Source organism: Macrobrachium nipponense, chromosome 48 (assembly GCF_015104395.2).
Source record: "Macrobrachium nipponense isolate FS-2020 chromosome 48, ASM1510439v2, whole genome shotgun sequence".
Lineage (NCBI taxonomy): Eukaryota > Metazoa > Arthropoda > Malacostraca > Decapoda > Palaemonidae > Macrobrachium > Macrobrachium nipponense.
In genome coordinates, this window is record NC_087223.1 from 18475846 (window position 1) to 18498746 (window position 22901).

The 22901-nt window shown below is 39.2% G+C and overlaps 3 protein-coding genes across 3 annotated transcripts; 1 reads left to right on the plus strand and 2 right to left on the minus strand.

Annotated features, from left to right (window-relative positions):
• Positions 1-3785: 3785 nt before the first annotated feature.
• On the plus strand, positions 3786-6675 carry LOC135204951 (compound eye opsin BCRH1-like). The gene is made up of 8 exons (XM_064235190.1): positions 3786-3902; positions 4733-4940; positions 5103-5256; positions 5390-5631; positions 5757-5915; positions 6063-6167; positions 6288-6410; positions 6551-6675. The coding sequence occupies exons 1-8, from the start codon at positions 3865-3867 to the stop codon at positions 6647-6649; spliced, it is 1128 nt and encodes a 375-aa protein (XP_064091260.1). The 5' UTR covers positions 3786-3864; the 3' UTR covers positions 6650-6675.
• A 2352-nt stretch (positions 6676-9027) lies between these two features.
• LOC135204952 (compound eye opsin BCRH1-like) lies at positions 9028-14808 on the minus strand. Its single transcript, XM_064235191.1, has 9 exons — positions 14602-14808; positions 12117-12324; positions 11649-11802; positions 11284-11525; positions 10788-10946; positions 10546-10650; positions 10284-10406; positions 9837-9982; positions 9028-9237 (listed from the first exon to the last, which is right to left on the minus strand). Exons 1-8 carry the CDS (start codon positions 14640-14642, stop codon positions 9878-9880), a joined length of 1137 nt encoding a protein of 378 aa, XP_064091261.1. The 5' UTR covers positions 14643-14808; the 3' UTR covers positions 9028-9237; positions 9837-9877.
• Positions 14809-16471: 1663 nt separating this feature from the next.
• On the minus strand, positions 16472-22695 carry LOC135205070 (compound eye opsin BCRH2-like). The gene is made up of 9 exons (XM_064235347.1): positions 22385-22695; positions 21461-21674; positions 20790-20943; positions 20256-20497; positions 19406-19564; positions 19034-19138; positions 18781-18903; positions 17765-17903; positions 16472-16754 (listed from the first exon to the last, which is right to left on the minus strand). Exons 1-8 carry the CDS (start codon positions 22420-22422, stop codon positions 17790-17792), a joined length of 1149 nt encoding a protein of 382 aa, XP_064091417.1. The 5' UTR covers positions 22423-22695; the 3' UTR covers positions 16472-16754; positions 17765-17789.
• Between the last annotated feature and the right edge of the window lie 206 nt (positions 22696-22901).

A 22901-nucleotide genomic window follows, 5' to 3' on the forward strand; every position in this document is an offset into this window, starting at 1 on the left:
ACAGTGGTGATTTGAAATCAGTTGTATCCAAATCCTCATTCTTAAAGACAGTGGTGATTTGGAACCAGTTGTATCCAAGTCCTCAATCTTGAGGGACAATTTGGATTTGGAACAGGCGGTGTTATTTTTCCAAGTTCCCTTCTTCTTCCATGGACAAATTGGTTGATTTGGAACCAGTTTTAAAAAGCCAAGTTCCTCAATCTTGAGGACAATGGTGATTTGGAACCAGCTGTATCCAAGTCCTCATTCTTCAGGACAATGGTGATTTGGAACCAGTTTTATCCAAGTTCTCATTCTTGAGGACAATGGTGATTTGAAACCAGTTGTATCCAAGTCCTCATTCTTGAGGACAATGGTGATTTGGAACCAGTTTTATCCAAGTCCTCATTCCTGAGGACAATGGTGATTTGAAACCAGTTGTATCCAAGTCCTCATTCTTAAAGACAGCGGTGATTTGAAACCAGTTTTATCCAAGTCCTCATTCTTGAGGACAATGGTGATTTGAAATCAGTTGTATCCAAGTCCTCATTCTTAAGGACAGTGATGATTTGAAATCTGTTGTATCCAAGTCCTCATTCTTAAAGACAGTGGTGATTTGAAATCTGTTGTATCCAAGTCCTCATTCTTAAAGACAGTGGTGATTTGAAATCTGTTGTATCCAAGTCCTCATTCTTAAAGACAGTGGTGATTTGAAATCTGTTCCAAGTATCCACAAGTGTCCTCATTCTAAAGCCCACTTAGACTGGTGATTTGAAATCTGTTGTATCCAAGTTCCTCATTCTTAAAGACAGTGGTGATTTGAAATCGTTGTATCCTTAAGCCTCATTCTTAAAGACCATGGTGATTTGATCTGTTGTATCCAAGTTCTTCATTTCTTTAAAGACAGTGGTGATTTGAAAGTTATCTTCCCAGAGTTCCTCATTCTTAAAGACCGTTGGTGAATTTTGAAATGGCCTGGTTGTACCAAGCCTCATTCTTAATAAAGACATTGTTTGGAAATCGTTTTTATCCAAGTCCTCCATTTTCGAAATAGACCGAGCTGGTTGATTTTTAAATCCTGTCCTCATTCTTAAAATTTTGTGATTTTTTTAGTCCTATTCTAAACTTACGAGTTGGAAAAGAAATTTGATGGTTTGTATCCTTTAGAAAGTCCTCTTCTGTTAATTGAAATTACGAAATCCTCCTCATCCTTATAAGTTTTCCCTTCTTTAAAATTAACATTGGGAAATTTGCAAATCATCCTTCCAAGTCGGCTTCATTTTCTTTAAAGGACTAGTTTGGGAAAATTTCGAATTTGTATCCTTAATCCATTTTAATCGTTTCCAGCCTATCTCTATAGTTTTCATTCTTTGAGGACTATGTTGTTGAATTTCCAGTTTTAAAATCCAATTCCATGGTAATTTGAACCTAAGTCCTATTTTAAAGACAGCCTTTTAAACATTATTCCTTGAAGAAACGAATGTTGGATTTGGACCATTTGTAATCCAAGTTCCTCATCTTGAGGACATGTAAATTTGAATACCAGTGTATCAATTCCTTCTTTCTTAAAGACCATGTTGGATTTGGAAACAGCCTATTCCCAGTCCTCTTAAATTAAAACCATTGTAATTTGAAGACCAAGGTCCTATTCAAGTTCCTTTCTTTGAAAGAACATGTATTGGAACACCATTTATCCAATTCGGTCTTCGTAAATTGGAAACAATTGGTGATTTAAACCTCCTGTATCCAAGTCCTCTTCCTTTAAAGAATTTGGTTCATTCTTCAAACCAGTATGTTATCCAATCCCTACATTCTTAAAACCCTAGGGTTGATTTGAATCAGTTGTTTAAATCCAATTCCTTTTTTCATTCTAAAGACCAGTGGTGATTTGAAACCAGTACCGGATTCCAAGTCCTTCAAGCCTTAAAACAGGTGATTTGGAACCAGTTTTTCCATCCAAGCCCAATTCTTAAACAATGTTGATTGAACCCCCGTTTATCCAATCCTCCTTCTTAAGACATTGCGTGATTTTGAAAACCAGTTGTATGCACAGTCCTACATTCTTAAAGACAGTGGTGATTTGAAATCAATTGTATCCAAGTCCTCATTCTTAAAGACAGCGGTGATTTGAAACCAGTCCTATCCAAGTTTTCATTCTTGAGGACAATGGTGATTTAAAACCAGTTTTTATCCAAGTTCTCATTCTTGAAGACAGTGGTGATTTGGAACCAGTTTTATCCAAGTCCTCATTCTTAAAGACAGCGGTGATTTGAAACCAATTGTATCCAAGTCCTCATTCTTGAGAACAATGGTGATTTGGAACCAGTTGTATCCAAGTCCTCATTCTTGAGGACAGTGGTAATTTGAAACCAGTTGTATCCAATTCCTCATTCTTAAAGACAGTGGTGATTTGAAACCAGTCCTATCCAAGTCCTCATTCTTAAAGACAGTGGTGATTTGAAACCAGTCCTATCCAAGTCCTCATTCTTGAGAACAATGGTGATTTGAAACCAGTTGTATCCAAGTCCTCATTCTTAAAGACATTGGTGATTTGAAACCAGTTGTATCCAAGTCCTCATTCTTAAAGACATTGGTGATTTGAAACCAGTTGTATCCAATTCCTCATTCTTAAAGACAGTGGTGATTTGAAATCAGTTGTATCCAATTCCTCATTCTTAAAGACAGTGGTGATTTGAAACCAGTCCTATCCAAGTCCTCATTCTTAAAGACAGTGGTGATTTGAAACCAGTCCTATCCAAGTCCTCATTCTTGAGAACAATGGTGATTTGAAACCAGTTGTATCCAAGTCCTCGTTCTTAAAGACATTGGTGATTTGAAACCAGTTGTATGCAAGTCCTCATTCTTAAAGACAGTGGTGATTTGAAATCAGTTGTATCCAATTCCTCATTCTTAAAGACACTGGTGGTTTGAAACCAGTCGTATCCAAGTCCTCATTCTTAAAGACAGTGGTGATTTGAAATCAGTTGTATCCAAGTCCTCATTCTTCAGGATAGTGGTGATTAGAAACCAGTTCTATCAAAGTCTCATTCTTGAGGACAATGGTGATTAGAAATCAGTTTTTATCCAAGTCCTCGTTCTTGAAGACAGTGGAGATTAGAAATTTATGTTAATCTACTTTGCTGGCATTTAAATACTAAGTCCTTGAGTGAAAGGTTAATATTCATCTATTGATTTGTCTTGTGATTCAAGTTTATATGACTGGATGATGTCATTTTAGTAAAGACAGAATAGAAAATATGCCTTTCACGTTGTCATCAAGCATATAATTTTTTTTAAATTTAGTAATATACTTGGTTTGGCTTCTTTCTTTAGATATATCTAAAAAGACAGCTAAATTGATCGGCAATGTTTAGAGATATGTTTGACAGTTTGAACCTAATTTGATAGATTTTGTTTTACCCTGGGTGAGTTCACCAAGACTCTGGACAAAGTCTGTCCATCCAAATCACCCTTTGTTTGAAAAAATAAAACCTCAGTTGACATTTTCTATCTTTATTGCACAAACACATACATGAATGCATATGTTTCCGAACATTCAACAATAAGGAACCCATACAAATGACTATAATGAACTAACAGGAGAAAGTATGTTAGTCAGCTGTGTCGACACTCAATCGTCTGCAAAGTCTACAACCATACATGAAGACTTTCAAGGAAAGAACAAGAAAGGAGGAGCCTTTACATAATGCCGGCTTAATCCTCCTTAGTGGATGTACGAAAGAGAGAGAGACCAACCAGGTATATAAGAAGGCGTGCGCTGCCCTACATCCAGGAGCCTCCTCATCACTCCAAGAAAGATTGAAGCTAGGAACTTGGGCATACCAGGCAGCCCACAACCCCTCCGATCTTTTCACAAACGATACAATGGCGAACTCGACAGGACCTTCTGTGGCTTATTACGGGTGAGGACGTAACCTTTTTCGTATAATTTCACACTCCATGTACTTTCAAAGGCAGGATAGTACTCTGTATATACTTGCGAGAATCTGCTCTTGGTCAGGTTAGCAGATCCACACTTTGTGAAAATTTTAGTGTTAGGTTTTCTCAATCTGTATGTTGGCAGTAAACAATATTTACCATCATTTCATAGATCTACAGGCGGTTGGCATATGATAGCCTCTTGTAGCAGGGTATACAGACACACAAAAATACTCAATATCTTTACCTCCTAAAGTCTTGAAGAGGTCAGAATAGGATAGCCTCTTGTAGCAGGGTATACAGACACGCAAAATGTACATCTCCAGGAAGTTGCACTTTTCTTTAATCATTTTCAAAGCTTATAAGTAGCCAGAATAGGAGTTTCTTGTAGCGAAGGCTACAGACACTTGTAATACATCTTCAGGAGTCTGGACTTACTCTGATTCATCTCCTAAAGTCTGTGAGTGCCTAGATTTGGAGAGCCTCTCATAGCAGGGGTTCTAAATACTCATCATGTATGTCAGAAAGAACCTAGTCTTTCTTTTTCTAAATTTCTGAAAGGCCTTTAGTTGGAAAGAATAACAGACCCTCCCATAGGGGGCGCAGTACATCAGTAGGAAAGAATACTAATTTTCATCCCTTGCTGTGTGTTTGTTTTATTTTATATTCATTAATTACTTTCCCCACTCAGTTTTACCTCCATTCTTCACTTACCGGCCCTCTATCAGTATATTTTTAGGCTTGCTCACTATGAATGCTTGCCTTTACAGAATAATAACAAGACCAACAGTAATATTCTTGTCTTACTTTCCAGCCAAGATGCTACCTTCGGTTACCCCGCAGGCGTCACCCTCGTGGACTTTGTCCCTGAGGAGATCAAACATATGGTTCACCAGCACTGGTATAGCTTTGCGCCCGTGAACCCAATGTGGCATTACCTCCTAGGAGTTATCTACATCTTCCTTGGTTTCTTCTCCATCGTTGGCAACGGACTTGTCATCTACCTCTATTTGAAGTGCAAGGTGAGTTAAATCGAGCAACAGTTGTTGAGTGATATTCGTCCCCCAATGAGTTAACTGAGATATAATATTCAAAGATGGTTTGCATACCATTCACAACTCCAAAGGCAGTCTTTGCTGTGGCTATGAATTAAAGGTATAATCGAGCCATTTCTTTTCTGACAGGAACTGAGGTCACCTACCAATATGCTGATCGTCAACCTCTCCATCTCTGACCTGATCATGTTGACTTCCAACTTCCCACCATTTGCATACAACTGCTTCATGGGAGGAAAATGGATGTTCAGCCCCTTCTTCTGCGAACTTTATGCTGCTCTCGGTAAGCTTCGAGGCGGTGTCTTGCTTCCTGTCATGTCAGGAGTATGATCATGTTGATGAAACTGGTTCCTTGAATAGCCAGAGCATTTGCAAGATGTCCGAACAATATCAGCAGTTCATATGTATCATTGCAGGTGCTGTCACTGGAGTCTGCAGCATCTGGACACTCGTGATGATCTCCTACGACAGATACAACATCATCTGCAACTCCTTCAATGGACCCAAGCTCACTCAGGGCAAGGCTATGGCTATGTGCCTCTACTGCTGGGCAATGGCTATTGGCTGGTGCCTCCCACCCTTCTTTGGATGGGGCAAGTACATCCCTGAAGGCATCTTGGACTCCTGCAGCTACGATTACATCTCTCAGGATTTCAACGTAAGTTTGCAGTGACGAACGTTCCTGCTACTCGAAGCTCCCAAGCAAAATATTCTGAGGTGTGCTTTCACTTTCAACGGTAGACTGACATAAATGTTGACGATTTTCCTGTTGTTTTCTTGCAGACCAAGAGCTACAACATGTGCATCATCTTCTTCGACTTCGTTTTCCCAGCCACCATCATCATCTTCTCATACGTTTTCATTGTGAAAGCCATCTTCGCACACGAGAAGTCCATGAGGGCACAGGCTAAGAAGATGAACGTCGCTAACCTCAGGTCCAACGTAAGTCACTTGCTCAGCTGCTGAAAGTTACTAGGCATTGAATTTTTGGATTCCATTCATTACTTCATCCCATATTGTAAGACTCACTTCATTCCGGAATGCTTAATGCTTAAGAGGTTAACCCCGTCTTTTATGGTCTTCCAACAGGAGGCCGACTCCCAGCGGGCTGAGATCCGCATTGCCAAGACTGCCATATGCAATGTCACCCTTTGGCTGTGCTGCTGGGTCCCATATGCTTCTATCACCATCCAGGTATACACTAAGGAGACTAGATTTCTCAGAATTGTTTGTAAATATGTAAACGAATACTCATAGCTAGTAATATATGCAAACTTGGGCTTTTGAGAATGACTTAATATATTTGCATTGCAGGGCGTGTCTGGCCACTACGAGAACATCACTCCCCTGGTGACCTTGTTGCCAGCCCTCTTGGCAAAGTCCGCATCTTGCTACAACCCCTTCGTGTACGCCATCAGCCATCCCAAGTTCCGCATGGTGAGTCACTTTCACTCTTCGTGTTCTCATTTACCCAGCCTAACTGGTATCTGCTCTTGGTAACACTGAACCTTATATTATTTTAACTGCAGGATGAGTACCTGTTTGACTCTTGCTTTGCATTATTTTCATAAAAACAGGCCATCACAAAGCACATGCCTTGGTTCTGCGTCCACGAAGTAGAACGCAAGACAGATGACAACCAGTCCAACTCCACCGTCGCCAACGAGAAGGCATAATGAGGCTGCAAGTGAAAATGTAAAAAAAAAAATTAGTAAGTTTTTCAGTTTCAGTCTCCTGAATTAAGAAGTTTGAATCAAACACTGATTATATAGTTGCTCTAAGTTCTTGTTTATTCCTTTCACTTGTAGTTCTTCAACATTCCGTGCTGTTTCTTCTAAATATATCCCAGACTTATTCTTCAGATTTTTAAACTAGTCTAGCCCTTTTCTCTCATGTCTACTTCTTGAAGTCACCCAGTCTTATCTTAATCTGCTTCTTGAACTTGCCATTTCCTACAGGTTTGCTCACAAACCTGTCTAAAAGCAGGAATTTCTGTCACACAACTGTTTCCATGATGAACAACCCTTTTACTGGCATAGCTTCAGTCAAAACTGTCCATTTTTCCCCTTACAGATGCTCTGTTCGACGACGCCATTAATGATGATGAACTCCTCCTCGACCGGTGAATAGGATGGGCTTTTTCACCGTATAAACCTTAGTAAGAGAAATAAGTTCGAAACTTTGAGGCCTCATTGTTTTTACAAAATAAACTTCCTTTGCATAAACATTGGTGTTACTTGGCCTCTACAGTTGCTAAAATGAAGTACATGGGTGAACGCAGAGCCCTGCGAATGCAGAAAAATACTAAAGCAATGGGTTGCAATAGTATAAAGGAAACCTTTACGGTTTTGAGACATTTACGCAACTAAGTCTCTTGCAAGTTTCAAAGCCCCTGGGTGTTTCTACAGTGCTATCCTGGTAAGAGTAACTAAAGGGTTTTGAGAAAAGTCCAAAAATTCAAAACAAAGTATCTACAACTGTATACTGATCCAGAATAATGATAATGTTGCGGCTGAGTAGATCAGGGATGCATGTTTGCTCTTATGGTAGAAGCAACAATGAGCTGAAAAAGGTATTTGACTTAAGGAAGATTAAATGCTGGCAGTGAAGGCTATCAATGTCCAGGTGACCAAGAAAAGCCACGAAGGGATAAGGTCACATACAAATGATGGTAATAAAGGAAGGTGGGAGAACTGAGGGAATACTGCTATGGCAAACGAAGCAAAAGACTTATTCATAAAAAAAAGTACCCTTGACGGATTACATATAACATCTTTTTATGAAAGTCAATGCACATCAAAATTTGTTTGGGAGTGAATAACAAAAAACTAAATACAATGACAAAAGAATAACTCCTCTAGCTTTGAATTAGAACTCAACAGGGGGTTAAAAATGAGCCAGATATCACTTGTCTATTATAAAGGAATATCTGAGGACTGATCATGAAATGTGTAATCTCCAACAATACGAAGTAAGTCATCACCTATGAACTTTTGCCAAATATACTAAATTTTGACATTAAAAGTACCTTTCAAGATGTCTACAAATATCAGCATACCACAGCTTCTCTTCTACTCACTACCATCTTCACAGAAGAAAAGGTATTGTGCAAATTACAAAAATAAAAAAAATATATATGAACCTCAGATCATCTTTAATATGACATGCAAATTTGGGCTATAACTATTCAGCGCCCTTTTTCTTGAGGGGGACAGAACTTCAGAATTAGAAAATTTCCTTTAAATAAGCAAAGACAGAAACATTCAAAATATTAGATTAAATATAAGGCTTGTAAACACAAGAAAGGAATCCATGCAGTTAGATAAGGCTTCCTTGAACGGACAGCAAACCATGAACAAGAGTGGAGAGGCTGTGTTGAGCAGACCTCAAAACGTTCAAAAGGTACAATAACAATCAAAATCATCTTTAAACTACTGTAAACTATATACAATTGACAAAGGAGTAAAAAGTATAATAACGTGGAATAAAAAAAAGCACATTGCAACATACCTGCAATTATTTGAATGAGAGGATACTGTTTGGACTTCATTCCTAGGCAGTTTTCTTCAGCTTATTCACTTGCATGCAGGACATATCTTGATGCGCACCATTCAATCTTTCCTTGGCAACTGAACAGGTATGTTACCCGGCCTCTTGTACTAGCAAAATGCCAGGTAGGCAATCACAACTTACCCCAAATTTCTTCTAAATGCCTTTGGCTGATACTGACTGATAGTAGTTCAGATTTATATAGTCTCTGGTCGTCTAAGAGAACAGGAGTTAGCTTCAAGTAATGATATCTTAAGCATATTTGAGTGACTTCTTTCGCAATGGATTTGAAACCTAGTATAGATAGATAGATAGATAGAAATACTCAGATAGATAGGTAGAGATACGCTATAACCACTGTCGACTACGTGTTTAAGCAGAGAGACAAATACACTTATAACAGATCAATACACCACATGGTTCAATTATTCCCTTTAGCAAACCCTGGAGAGAAGAAGCATTTGAGACAGCAGAGGTTAAAGAAAAGAGATTCGTTGCTGCAAAGGAGATATATTTGTCAAAATATAGCATAAAAATAGCGAGGCCTCGATACTTTGTTATGCCATGTCGCAAGAGAACGAAGAAGTCTTGTGAGGGGAGAACGTTTTCATATTTTTTGCTGCGATCAGCATTTTTTGTTTGAGTCCCTGGTCGATATGCGAAGTTCGGTTGTCGTCAGGGGGGAAAGACCATCCTCCGAAGGAAGATCATCAATCTGCCGTGGAGAAATAGTCGTGTTCAGAGGCTACATCTCGTGGAATGAGCCACAATTATGTGTCATCAAATTAGCCTTCAGAGGTCAGGTTCTGAACCAACTTCTTTATTTGTATAGGTAACTCTCATTATGTCAAGTGATATATTTCAGTTCTTATCTTGATGTTAAGAATATTGTACTATTAGCATTCATATTTGATTGTCACTACTGGCTTCAACTTTCATATCTAGTTAAACGTCCTAGTGTCCACTAGGTTCCCAAGTTTCAAAGGTCAATTATCTCAGGTTGCAATCTCTAATGTACGAAGTTGTATGTCGACTACCAAACTGTCTTACTATCTTCATTTAAAGTGTGGCATTCATTTTCTTGTTAAAAGAATGACACAAATTCACTAAACAGAGGACCAGTGATGGGACAAATTTATATTTATGTTTATATGTGTAATGAATCTAAATGTGTTAACCCCCACCAGTTTTGTCTTTAGCCTGAGACTTCAAGAGGACTGATAGAAAACGTTAAGAGGTTTATACCCTGTGTTCTGGTGACTCATATGTATAAATACAGGGATGATTGCAAGAGAAAACGCCAGAGCCTCCTACCTTAAATTTTCTCTTTTTATTATCTTTTTTCTTGTCAGCGTTTAAGCCTTCTCGTTAGCGACGGTGTTGTTGGACTGCGAATCTCCGGCATCACCCTTGCGTTCCGTCTCGTGGACGCAGAACCAAGGCATGTGCTTAGTGATCGCCTGCAGGGAAGAGAATGGCACGATTATCATTGTGTGAGAAGTTGAGAAACCATTTGAGGTTGCAACAAAATTTGTAGGGACAAATCGTTACCAATTACTGTTTTTACCATGAACCACCTTCCTTGGGTTTCATTTTGTGGATTAAACTGTGATTCAGTTCACAAGCTATTGGTAAAATGCTCATTATCACCAAGAAAACACAAGTAAAACATATCTTTTCTTTTCTGCATTAGGAGAAGCAAAGGATATGACTTGATATGTTTGGGCAACGAAATCCAAGACTGAGAGAAGAAGTCCTTACCAAGCGGTACTTAGGATGGCTGATGGCATAGACGAAGGGGTTGTAGCAGGATGCAGACTTTGCCAAGAGAGCTGGCAACATGGTTACCAGTGGGGTGATGTTCTCATAGTTGCCAGACACACCCTGGAAGGGAAAGATGCACGAACGATTGAAATTTGTTGCGGTCCTGTTATCGAAGACTGTCATTGGACTGTTTTTGTAGTTCTTTGTCACAAAAATACTTTCATACGGGGCAGATATCAGCTGACCAAAGAGACGTTACCTGAATTGTGATGACTGCATATGGAGTCCAGCAGATGAGCCAGAGGCAGACGTTGCAGATGGCTGTCTTAGCGATGCGCACTTCAGCACTCTGGGCTTCGGCTTCCTGTCAACAGTAATCGAATACAGGTGAGACAAGTCCTTTGAAATGATCTAATTCACAGCAAATTCCACACATAACACTACTGAGGGACTTCAAATCCCATATATTATCACCACTAGGGAACCTTAAATGCCACTAACATTTGAGCGAAGGTTGGAGACATTCATCTTCTTAGCCTGTTCTCTCATTGCCTTCTCGTGGGCGAAGATAGCCTTGACGATGAATACATAAGAGAACACGATGATGAGGGCAGGGAAGACAAAGTCGAAGAAGGTGATGCACATATTGTAGCTCTTGGTCTGTAAAGAGAAACGGAAGTCAACTTCATCCTCTCAGATCTTCAGAGATGCTGACAAAATAGTGAAAGCAGATGCCCTCTTTCAAGCAGTGTCATGACAGCGCAATTTCTATGCCTTTTTAGTTAATGACAAACAAAATGAGCATCGAATGGCTAATATCACTGATGTTAGTACAAGACTGAAGATACCTATGTCCATTAAGAGAGTACATAAGCACAGACTTGGCATTTTCAGTTTTGAGATTACTCTTCATGATTTAGCACAAAGTTCGAAAGATGCAAGAAAAGGTGCTTCTATGAAACTTTCTTTGGGACAAAGAGAAATGACGAAAGCTTACATTGAAGTCCTGAGAGAGGTAGTCATAGCTGCAGGAGTCCAAGATTCCTTCAGGGATGTACTTGCCCCAGCCGAAGAATGGTGGTATAGCCCAGCCGATAGCCATTGCCCAGCAGAACAGGCACAGGCCAATAGCCTTGCCCTGGGTAAGTTTTGGCCCATTGAAGGAATTGCAGATAATGTTGTATCTGTCATAGGAAATCATCACCAATGACCAAATGCTGCATACACCAGTCACAGCACCTGCAATGAAGTATTTATGAAGCCTGATAAACTAATATAAGGATTTTATGATCCATTTTTAACAAGATGAACACCTATCAATTTACGGGTTATGAAGACGAAGGAGACGTCAGCATTTCTTACCAAGGCAAGCATAGAGTTCACAGAAGAAGGGACTGAACATCCACTTGCCACCGCTGAAACAGTTGTAAGCGAATGCAGGGAAGTTTGTGGTCAACATGATCAGATCAGAGAGTGAGAGGTTGACAATGAGAAGATTGGCAGGTGTTTTCAACTCCTAGAGACAAAGAATGTCGGTGATTAGTTATTAAATGATGACCTCAGAAATATACAAACATATAAATAAAACTGAGTCCTTGATGATAATATAACATAAAGTGGTTTATGGAGGACAGCAAGTATATTTGAGATTGTACTTCACTTTCAAATCTCACACATTCTGGGGAAACCAAAGAGTTGGAAATGGTGAGACCAGTAGCTAGAGAGACCTCAGATTTACCAAGAGCACCGTTTGTTATCAAATGGAAGCTTATTGGATGCAGAAAGTGAATGGGTCATTTGCGAGCGTTTGACAATACGAAATTCACTCACCTTGCTCTTCATGTAGAGATAGATCACAAGGCCATTGCCTACAATCGAGAAGAAACCCAGGAAGATGTACACGACTCCTAAGAGATAGTGCCACATAGGGTTCACAGGAGGGAAGCTATACCAGTGCTGATGGACCATGTGCTTGATGTGTTCGGGGACAAAGTCCACAATTGTTACGCCGGCTGGGTAGCCGAACGTAACGTCCTGGCTGGAAATACAAAAACATAAACATTTTGAGTAACCTTCGGAGAGTAGTGGACATACTATGACTATGGTTGGTACTTTTGTTCTGGGAGCTATGATCCCGCTTTCTAGATGGTTTCTAAGTAGTAAACGTAATGTCCTGGCTGGAAATACAGAAAGGCAAACATTTTGACTTAGTAGTAACCTTCTGATGACTAAGGTAGGTGGGTACTTCGGGTCTGGGAGCTAAAATCCCTATTTTTACGTAATTATCATCATTGAATATACCAGCTGCATCTACAGCACCTAATTTGTTCAGTCTTCCCCGTGGGTCTAATGAACCTTCTTTTTGCCAGTTCATCCCTATTATATTTGGTTTCCTGAGGTCACAAGATGTCTCTTACAGTAGTTTTACTTCCTCTGACGTTTCATCAAATTTGAGAATAACAAATTTAAAGGAATTCACAGATACCTTTACGACATGTATCTTACTTCGTTCACGTTTTGTAACTTAGTCGAAATATCAGAAGGAACTGAACTGCTATTAAAGAACATCATGACACGACCTTAGGGAACCTAACGTACCAGCTACATGCTGATGACAAGAATGTTGTAAGTCATAGAGAAAAACATGGACCACGTAAATGAGTTTGAAATGAAGAATACATGATAATTTGTATCTTTCTTGGTTCTTTTCTTCCAAGATATCTAAAAGAGATTAGACAGACAGAAAATGTTTCTTTTTTCTGCTTTCTTGCTGTTCTCAGATTCACGGTGAACCAGCTGCTCCTAAGGTCTACCACTTATACCAGACTCCCAAGGTATAACGCAAGTTTCTATGCAATGATGACTGTTGCTAGTCTCTCGTCCTTGCTGCCACAGATGGTCACGGGTGTGCCAAGTATGCTTTGGTGGTCAGCAAACGCTAACTTTGAAAGGATATATTGCTAAGTTCAAAGGAGTGAAAGGAGTTTTACTTGTTACAACAAGTTTCCCCTTCTCTGTGGAAAGTGGTCGCAGTAAGAAAAAATTGACGGTCTGGTAAAATACATTTCTAAGCAGTAAGTACTCTTGAGAGCTTAATGAACGCTGACTGTGGGCGTTGAATTGCAAATATATTGAGGAAAGGAAGACTTCTCATGATAAGAAACAAGGCGTGATCCGACCTCCAGCTTACCTGGGGCAATGGCTAAAATCTGCGGTCAAATAGAGCGTTGTTTCACCAACGAAAATTAAAAAAAATATCACTATAATTTCTTAGAAATAATTGTTCTGTACTGTTTAACACGCACGTTATTTATTTTTTACATTTTCGTTCTCATCAATAAATCATAAATATCCTCTCTAAAAGTCCTGTACCTTTAACTCAACGCAAAACACCTTTTTCAGACCTTTTTTTCTAGGCTCTTCCATAAACATTTCCTAACCCCATAACAAGAACAAGAACAACAACACGAAAAAGAACAAGAACAACAAAGTAGTTTGTAGGCTTACTCTCCAAGCGAGCAAAAATAAGTAAAGAGAATGGTCTGAGAAATACTTATTCAAATGAGTGAACGAGAAGTTTCAGCAGATAGGTAGAAACGGTTCAGACTTTGGTATAGTTAGTGTCAGTCTCTAGATAGGCAGTTATACAGGCTATGTGGCAATTTGATACACAAAAAGCCCACATGGTCAACAAAGACTTAGACTAAGGGAATAGTGAACAAAAAGTCTTGTTCATTTCTTCCTGCCTTATCAGGAAGAAATGAACAAGACTCACTGATGCTTACAAAAAACTTTAGCAGTGAGCTATAAGCAGCAGTTTGCCATAAGATGACCTAGAAGCTGAATGAGTAATATTCAGGAGACTGTAGAGGGGCAGTGGACACTTTACATAATACAGGAGGCTCCAGGATAAATTCTTATATATACTGAATCATTCACATCTGAGAGTTAACAGACTACTCCGAAGAAGCCTAGTCTGTGCTGGTATAAGGCCAGCTTCCCCTGACTACAATAATCATTTTGTCATAGTATTTGGTTTCAGTTAGATTTTGACTGATAAAGAGATTTTTGGCTGGAAAATGAACCCCTTCTACTCTATTCTAATTGTAATCATTTACAATCATTTACAGACTTACAAGGTTCTCTCGGGAGTGTTATTTTTCATGTAAATAGGAAAATGGAAGACGACAAAGTTGAAGAAGTTGGACGACAAAAAGGCAAAGAATTAAAGGGAACAGAAGAGTGAAAGCAAGAAGGTGTTGTCGCAGGGTACCTTAGGCAAAAGGGACTCCTCCTTCCTACAAGGACATCTCACCTGTAGTATTCCATGCTAGGACCCGACGTGTAATTCGCCATTCTGGAGAAGTGATTGTCCCCTGAGGAAGGATGAAAGAAAATTCGTAGATCGAGGGCTGTAGATAGATAGCTTCTGAGGCCCAGGTTCTAGGAGAACTCGTTCGAGATGGCTCCAGATGATCTTCGGAGAAGCAGTCGAGGAAAAAGGCTTCTGACGAAGGGTGGAGCCAAGACCTCCCCTTATATACCCGAAGAAGGCTTGGAAGTTCGAGTGTAATTGCCCTACACTTGCAAAATAGATTACCTGACGTTGTATAAGGTAAAGCCTTTTTTCGAAGGGTCCCCTTTGGGGCTCCCTACCTCTCTCCCATTCCATGGGGTTCCCGGGGGTTCCCTACGTGGTTTCCCCGTGTCTCCCCTCCGATGAGTGGCATGTTTCGAGGGGTTTTATCAAGTCATGCGTAAACATGGCTTCTTCTACTACTTCATGTTTTTGTCTTATTTTCAAAAATGGAGAATATGGGGCTTTCTGTCGGTCACTATACGGAGGATAAATATATATATATATATATATATATATATATATATCTATATATATATATATATAAATTAGTATTATATATATATATATAATAGATAATATCAGAGTAAAGGCCAGAAGAACAGACAAAAAAACAAAACTATCATGGTTTTTCACAAGAAAAAAGAGACAGATCAAACCTTAAAATGAATCTAACTTAGGTTCTGAAAGTCTTAAAACTATATGCAAGGTGGGAAATGCTTTGTAGACAATTTGATCACGCTTTGATGAGGTGTAGAGTTAATGAATATCCATCAATGGCAAAACCAGGTTTCACTGTTTTCCCTTTGGTAGAGAGATTTATTATCTATATAATGATAAGATTCAGTCTTCATTTCATTTCACCTTACGTGTAGAATGATATTCATTATATATGATGCAATCTATACAATGATAAGACAGTTTACCTTGGGTGTAGAATGTGTTATTCATTATACAAAGAAAACAGTGTTGTCTTAACATATCATGTAGTACAGACCTTCCTGAAATACATATAAGATTATTCAAATATTCTTCACTTTAAATGGTTTTGCGTTTAGTCTAGAAACATAAGTAATATGCCTAAAACAGAGAAAACTGTTTTGACCTTACCATGTGAATGAACCCAGAGAGCTGACATATATTCACATGAGATGAATGTACAAAAGTGAACACAGTTTTGGCCTTCTGTGTCAGTGGGTTCTAAAGTTGCATGAAAAATATATATAAGTGACTTTTGTTTCGGATAGCACTGGATGAAAAAGATTCTTTAGGTATATATATAGCAATGAGAGAAATTTTAAATCTCGCATTCATTTCGCTTCTGAGGATTTTTAATTTTAGATTAGAAAACAGTTTTGGCTCTATATAAGTTACCAGTGGCTACAGGGAGGTGGTTAAAACGTATAGAATGGTGGTAACACACACACACACGTACACACACATATATGTATATATATATATATATATATAATATATATACTATATATATATATATATAGTATATATATATATATATATATATATATATATATATATATATATATATATATATATATATATATATATATATATATATATATATATATATATATATATATATATATATATATATATATATATCAATATATATATATATATAATATATATATATATATATATATATATATATATACAGGGTACACCCTAAGTGTTTACCAAACATTCTAAAACTGACCCAAGTTATTCCTCTTAAACTCTTGTCCTCTTCAAATATTGGCCCAAGATTCCAAAAGCCCCTCTAGAGAAGAAGATGTAAACAAAATTCAAAGAGGGTAATGAAATACTCATCAAATGCTGCTAAGGAGGGCTTTAATATAGAGAATTCACCGAGGCCTCAGTGCCTGTAACGCTTGAAGTCCGTCGCAGGTTACGGAAACAAAAACGCACAAAAGAGGGAGGTTGTAGGTTGTAGGTTGTAGGCTTGTTGTTGCTTCTTCTTGCAGTCAGAAGCTCATCAATATAAAAAAGTGAAGGTTCATTAGTTCTCTCGTCGTCGAAATCTCAGCGGACATCCGTCTTCGTAAAAGTGCTGACGTGGATTTTTTTGGGGGGTTACTTTTTGTTTTTTGTACCTGTTCGGGATAAAATAGGATATTTAGTTGGCAGTGTAAGCTATGTGCTTGTTCTTAATAGTCTATGAATTTTATAGTCAATATACTTGGCTCTCAGTAAGCTTAGAAACCAATAAGTTTGGCTGTCAGGGAGCCAATCAGCCAGTTTAGTCAGCTGACAGTAAATCCAAGTAGCCAGTCTAGTAGACTGCCCGTAAACAAAGTAGGTAGTATACTTGGCTGTTACTAACCAAGGTAGCTGGTTGTCGATAATGGTCAGCATGGTTGGGTGTCAGTGAACCGAGTTGCCAATGTAATTAGCTTTCAGTAAACTGTGGCTGAACGTGTGGTCAATAATTTAGTATGCACTGAAAACTCAGTAGTCAATGAATGGTACAGTTAAGGGATTTTGTTATTGGGCAATTAAAAATGCATACTGAGTATGCGCTTTCTAGACATCATTTAAAATTCCCATATGCAATCATATACTAGGAAACTAAGTTGCCCATGATTTCAATAGATGACCTGATTTAGTATTCATACATACACAGTGACTCAAGCACAGCCAATTGAGTTGAAAAGGCACTAACTAACAGCCAGCTGTATTCAGTTGAAAGTGCATACCAGAATAGTAGCCAGATATACTTAATCCCCAATATACTTCGTAATGGAAGTATGCAGTAATTGATTTGCTTATTCAAATTTTGAAAGTAACAATCTACCAAGGAACCAAGTGAAATCTTTGTTGAAATGAAGAGATTTGAAACATATGTACCGTTTCATATGATTGTGAATTAAGTATTTGCCTTTCTCTGTCATACTTATTTTTAAATTCTGGTGCAAATGTTCTACCAGAAACCCATTACAGCAATGAAATAATATTAGCTAATTTAATCCTGACACAGAATTCATCTCAAGAACCCGGACGATTAGATTTTAGCCCAGAGAGAACGGATCCCATAAACAAAGTTGACATGGAGTTAGACAGATTTAGATTTTTTGACTACAGAAAACTACCTCTCATAACATACGTCACTGTGGTGACTGAAATTCCATCTACGCCTTCTCTTCTGCTGAGGTAGTGTTGCTGGTTTCGCTCTTGTTATCGCTGGAAGAGGATTTGTCACCGGGCTCGTGGACACAGAACCAGGGCATGTGGACGGTAATGGCCTGGGGAAAAAAGAACGACGAAGATAATTAGGAGAACATGTCGCTTCTGCTCTTAGAAAGGAAGGTATAGAGGCTTCAGGGGACATAAAGGTTGACTCTGCTCTCTTTGTACTTGTGTTGACACAAGGTGGGAGTTCTGTACTAGGTGAGTCTTCTGAAAAAAATTGCTTTCCTTTATATATATCCTGAAACAATTGCTCCTTCTGTTTTTCATTTCTGGAATACTACTGTTTTGTCCTACAGTTTCTGAAACAGGGAATGTTTCTGTTTATTTTCAGAAACATCAACTATGGTGTCATTCATTTCCTGGAACTGTGACTGTTTTGTCTTTTCAAGAAACTGGACATTGATTATCTTTTACTGTCAGAAACAGTAACTGCTTCATTTTCATTTCCAGATATTGTACTCTCTAATTAAACATTTCTGGTTTCTGTCCTAAGATGTCTTGTGCATCTATAAGACAGATAGCTAAAATTTACAGTTACTGGTGCTAAGATCAGCTAACAAGTTAATAGTCAGAGAGAAATCCTAACCATTCGAACTGCCAATAAGCTAAGAGAATCGGCAGATATATTACTCTCTGACAGCAAGGAGAACCTTTACTTTTCAGTAAGAAATCAATTAGCCTAAGTAATATTGATAAATGGTCCTTATTTATACAGTTTCAATGTTCAGAATCATTACTCATTATTAGTATTATTATCAAATCAGAAGATGAACCCTATTCATATGGAACAAGCCCACAAAAGGGGCCAATGACTTGAAATTCAAACTTCCCAAGACTGTTATGGTGTTCATTTGAAAGAAGTAACAGAGGGTATTGGGGAAAAAACAAGAAAATAACAAGCAGTCTCAAATTCACTGCTTTGAAGTTTACCTGTCTGAATTTTGGATGACTGATGGCATAAACGAAGGGGTTGTAGCAAGAGGCACTCTTAGCCAGAAGGGCGGGCAGTGTTGTCACCAGTGGAGTGATGGTGTCATGGCTACCAGAGACACCCTGTTGGAAAAAATGTTTTTATCAGAGACACCCTGTTGGAAAATTGTTTCTATCAGAAATTTGGGTGAACAAAATAAAATATAAAGGTAACAACTAACTTGTCTGCACAGTAATGACTGTATTCATCTACCTGCATGGTAATAGCTGCGTATGGTGTCCAGCAGATAAGCCACAGGGAGACGTTGGCAATGGCCGTCTTGGCAATACGAATTTCAGCTCTCTGGGCATCGGCCTCCTGAAGAAAAGTATGATTAAGATGGATTACCTTGTCAAGGTCTTTCTTTTGGTAAATTTGGATTACCTCGTCGAGGCCTTTGTATTTCAATGTCAGTGACCACTGTAGGTGACTGATAAGGAGGTAATTGTTCAATGGGTAAGTCAACAGTGGCACAATAGATTCAAGGGGAAAGCTTGTCAACTTCATCTGAGACAGAAACAGAGACTGAGAGAAATAGACAGAAGACAGACAGACAGGTATACAGAGAGAGAAAGAGACACTTACTCCGGAGCGAAGATTAGCAACGTTCATCTTCTTCGCTTGTTCCCGCATCGCCTTCTCGTGAGCACAGATTGCTTTCACGATGAATGCATAGGATCCAATGATGATTGTGCAGGGACACACGAAATCGAAGAACATGATGGCGAGGTTGTAGCTCCTAGTCTGCAGGAAGAAAGGAGGAGGCACTTGAGAAAGGTCACTATATAGAGATTTTAGCTATGGAAGCCTTACAATTTGTTCCAGGAACGTATGACGGCTGTGCTTTAGTCCTTGCAGGAAGAGTGAAGATATCTGTCAGAGGCTACAAGTGACATCACCTACATATCATAGCTGTAGCAGATTCTAGCACAAAATTCCAGCTATGAATGCCAGCTATTGGCTCCACAAACACTGGAACTAATCACTAAAAGTGAACTGTTTGAAATTCCCAGTACAGCTGCAGAATCCAGAGATATTGCCACTAGTCAGTAAGGGTTAATAGTTAGATATTCCAGCTACAGATCCTAGCAATGGGTTGAAGTTACAGAATCTATCTACAGCTTTCAGAAACATTGGCACTTGTCAACAGATGTTATTAGCTAATAATTCCAGCAACAGATTCTTGCTTTAGTTACCAGGTTCAGGTTCCAGAAACACTGGCAATTGCGAATAGAGGTTTCTAGTTTGATATTCCAGTTACAGAAGCTAGCTGCAGATTCAAGATTCCATCTACAGATACCAGATATAGATCCCAGCAATGATTCCAGAAACATTAGTCCTTTTCCCAACAAAGTTTTAAGACTTCAGTAAGTATATAGAAAGAATTGATCCTCTGGACATAGATTCTGCTAGCAAGGGAGGGAACAGCACTCACCATCCAATCTTGTGAGAGGTAGTCATAGCTGCAAGAGTCCAGGATTCCCTCTGGAATGTACTTGCCCCATCCGAAGAATGGAGGGAGGGCCCAGCCGATGGCCATTGCCCAGCAGAAGAGGCACATGATAACTGCCTTGCCCATGGTTAACTTCGGGCCATTGAAGGAATTGCAGATGATGTTGTATCTGTCCCAAGATATCATCACCAAGGACCAGATGCTGCAGACACCTGTTATGGCACCTGATGGGAAGGATAGTCAGTTAATGCATCTGGCAGAGTTAACGTTTAGCTATGGGGCCAGGTATAAACGATCGGCTGTAGTTGACAGCCAGTTGGGACCCAGTGAAGCTAATGTCATTTATCTGGCATACCTGCTTGCAGCCTAAGCTAACCTATGAGAGGCTGTTTGTTGCCTTGTCTTTGTATTATGTTAATATCTGCTTTCTGTTATTTTTTTCACACTGGATTACTAGCCCCTTCCAGGTCCATTCTGTCTATTTCTAAAGAAAAACGCCCCTCAAAGTCGACTTACCTAAGCAAGCGTATATTTCGCAGTACAGAGCGCTAAACATCCACTGCCCGCCCATGAAGCAGTTGTACGCAAAGAAGGGGAAGTTAGTTGTTAACATGATCAAGTCTGATAAGGCTAAGTTGACCACAAGAAGGTTGGCTGGAGATTTGAGGCCCTGGGAAAGAGTTTTGAGAGAATTAGGTCACCCAAAGAGTTCCCTTAGGTATTAAAAAACACATATAAACTTGTTTTCATGGTAGGGGCTTAATTTTCTCTTTGAACAAACTTGTTTTGTTGAACATTACCCAAACTCTTCCATGAAAGTAGGAGTGAGTGTTGGGGTACTACTTATTGTAAAAAATCAAGAATTACTGCAACAAAGAGTAGTACTTATTGTAAAAATCATGAATTACTGGAACAAACTGCAGCACTTTCATGAATGAAAGTCAAGTAAGGCAAGACAAGTCATAACAAAGATCAAATGCTTTTAGTTTTATAACAGATTAGGTCTTATAATGAAAATAGTTGGCAAATTTCACTGAGATCTTTCATCCAATCTTGGGGCATCCTTCCCTTGCACACATGCCCAGCTAACAAACTTGATCAAGCTTAGCTCACTCATTCCTGAGATAGCCTGCTAAAATTCACAAACATACAGATATGAAACACGCTTCCAACTCATAATTGCTTACCTTAGCCACGATGAAGAGATAGACCACCAGTCCATTGCCAGTGATAGAGAAAAAACCGAGTAAGACGTAGATGACTCCCAGCAGGTAGTGCCACATGGGATTAACAGGAGGGAAACTGTACCAGTGCTGATGGATCATGTGCTTCATGTGCTCTGGCACGAAGTCCACGATTTTGACGTTTTCGGGATACCCGAAGTACACATTCTGATGAGATCTGGTTCGAGAAAAGTGCAAAGAAAAGATCCATTAAACGCTGGGTTCAATCTAGACTACGTTTGGTGCGTGGAGCTAGGAAAGGCAACGTTAAGCAGTCATGTTTTTTATTTTTTTTTAGAATCTGGACACCGAACCTTCCACTCAAAAGCCAACGTCTCCAAACAGTGCAAAACCGGTACTACTCAATAGTATTACCTTCACTGGTGTTATATTGGAGCTGCGTACAACCAAAAATAAAATTTGACCACTAATACTGGCTAATTCAAGAAAGATTTAGAAGCACCATGCTTAAAGATGCCAGAACACATGGTCATATGATACTCCTTTCATATAAACAGCTCAATATAACCTACCGATAAAATGCAGTGAGACTAATGACAGTATCCTACAGTAGAGAAATATATTATTGAAGGTTATGAATTCATTTCAGAAAGGAAAACTACCTTGAATATTAGCAAACAAGCTTCTCTGCTTCAGACCAACACCCTTGCTATTTATCATGATGAAAAAGCAATGGAATGAGGTCATAAAGTTTAAAGCCCTAAATTCCACTGAAATAAAATATGTATGAGGAGACTGACGTACGTATGACGAAGCTTCTCAGTAAGTACAAGAAGAGGTTACTACAATATACATATACATATGGCAACTATAGACCCAGAAATATCCCAAACTCAATACAGTCATCTTAATACGAACTGAACCTACGCGTAGTAAGAAAATTGGGGTAAAGTTGCGTTGCTCATGTTGACTGGAAGTAGTTAACTAGTCGTTCACTGCTGGCGAGGTTTCTAGTCGTTCAGATAACGGCTACAGATGCCTTTATGGATACAGTTTGGTTTGTCCCAGAATTTCTAAATTTGTCTCTCGTTGATGTTCGTCCACTCCTGTCTGCACCAGAGGCCCAAATGCGTCTCCGTTTTGGAATCTTAGTGAACAGCCTCTGTCCGCAACTTCTCTTAGGGACAAGGTAGGTTCGATGGTCGCTTTCGAAGTCGGATGAAGCTGTGAGGAGACACCTCGTGTGACGGCCTTTATATACTCTTCGGGTTCGTCTCCTGGAGGGCTTTCGTCAATGTGCCAATACTGGTAATCCTCAGGGACTAGGGGTGTTGGGGGAGTAGTGGGGGGAGGAGTGCCGGTTCTTCAGTGTAGGGATTAGCGCAGTTCCTCTCGTCTTTGGCGAATAATTGGCTTCACTTACTTTCTTTCGCGCAAGACGCTG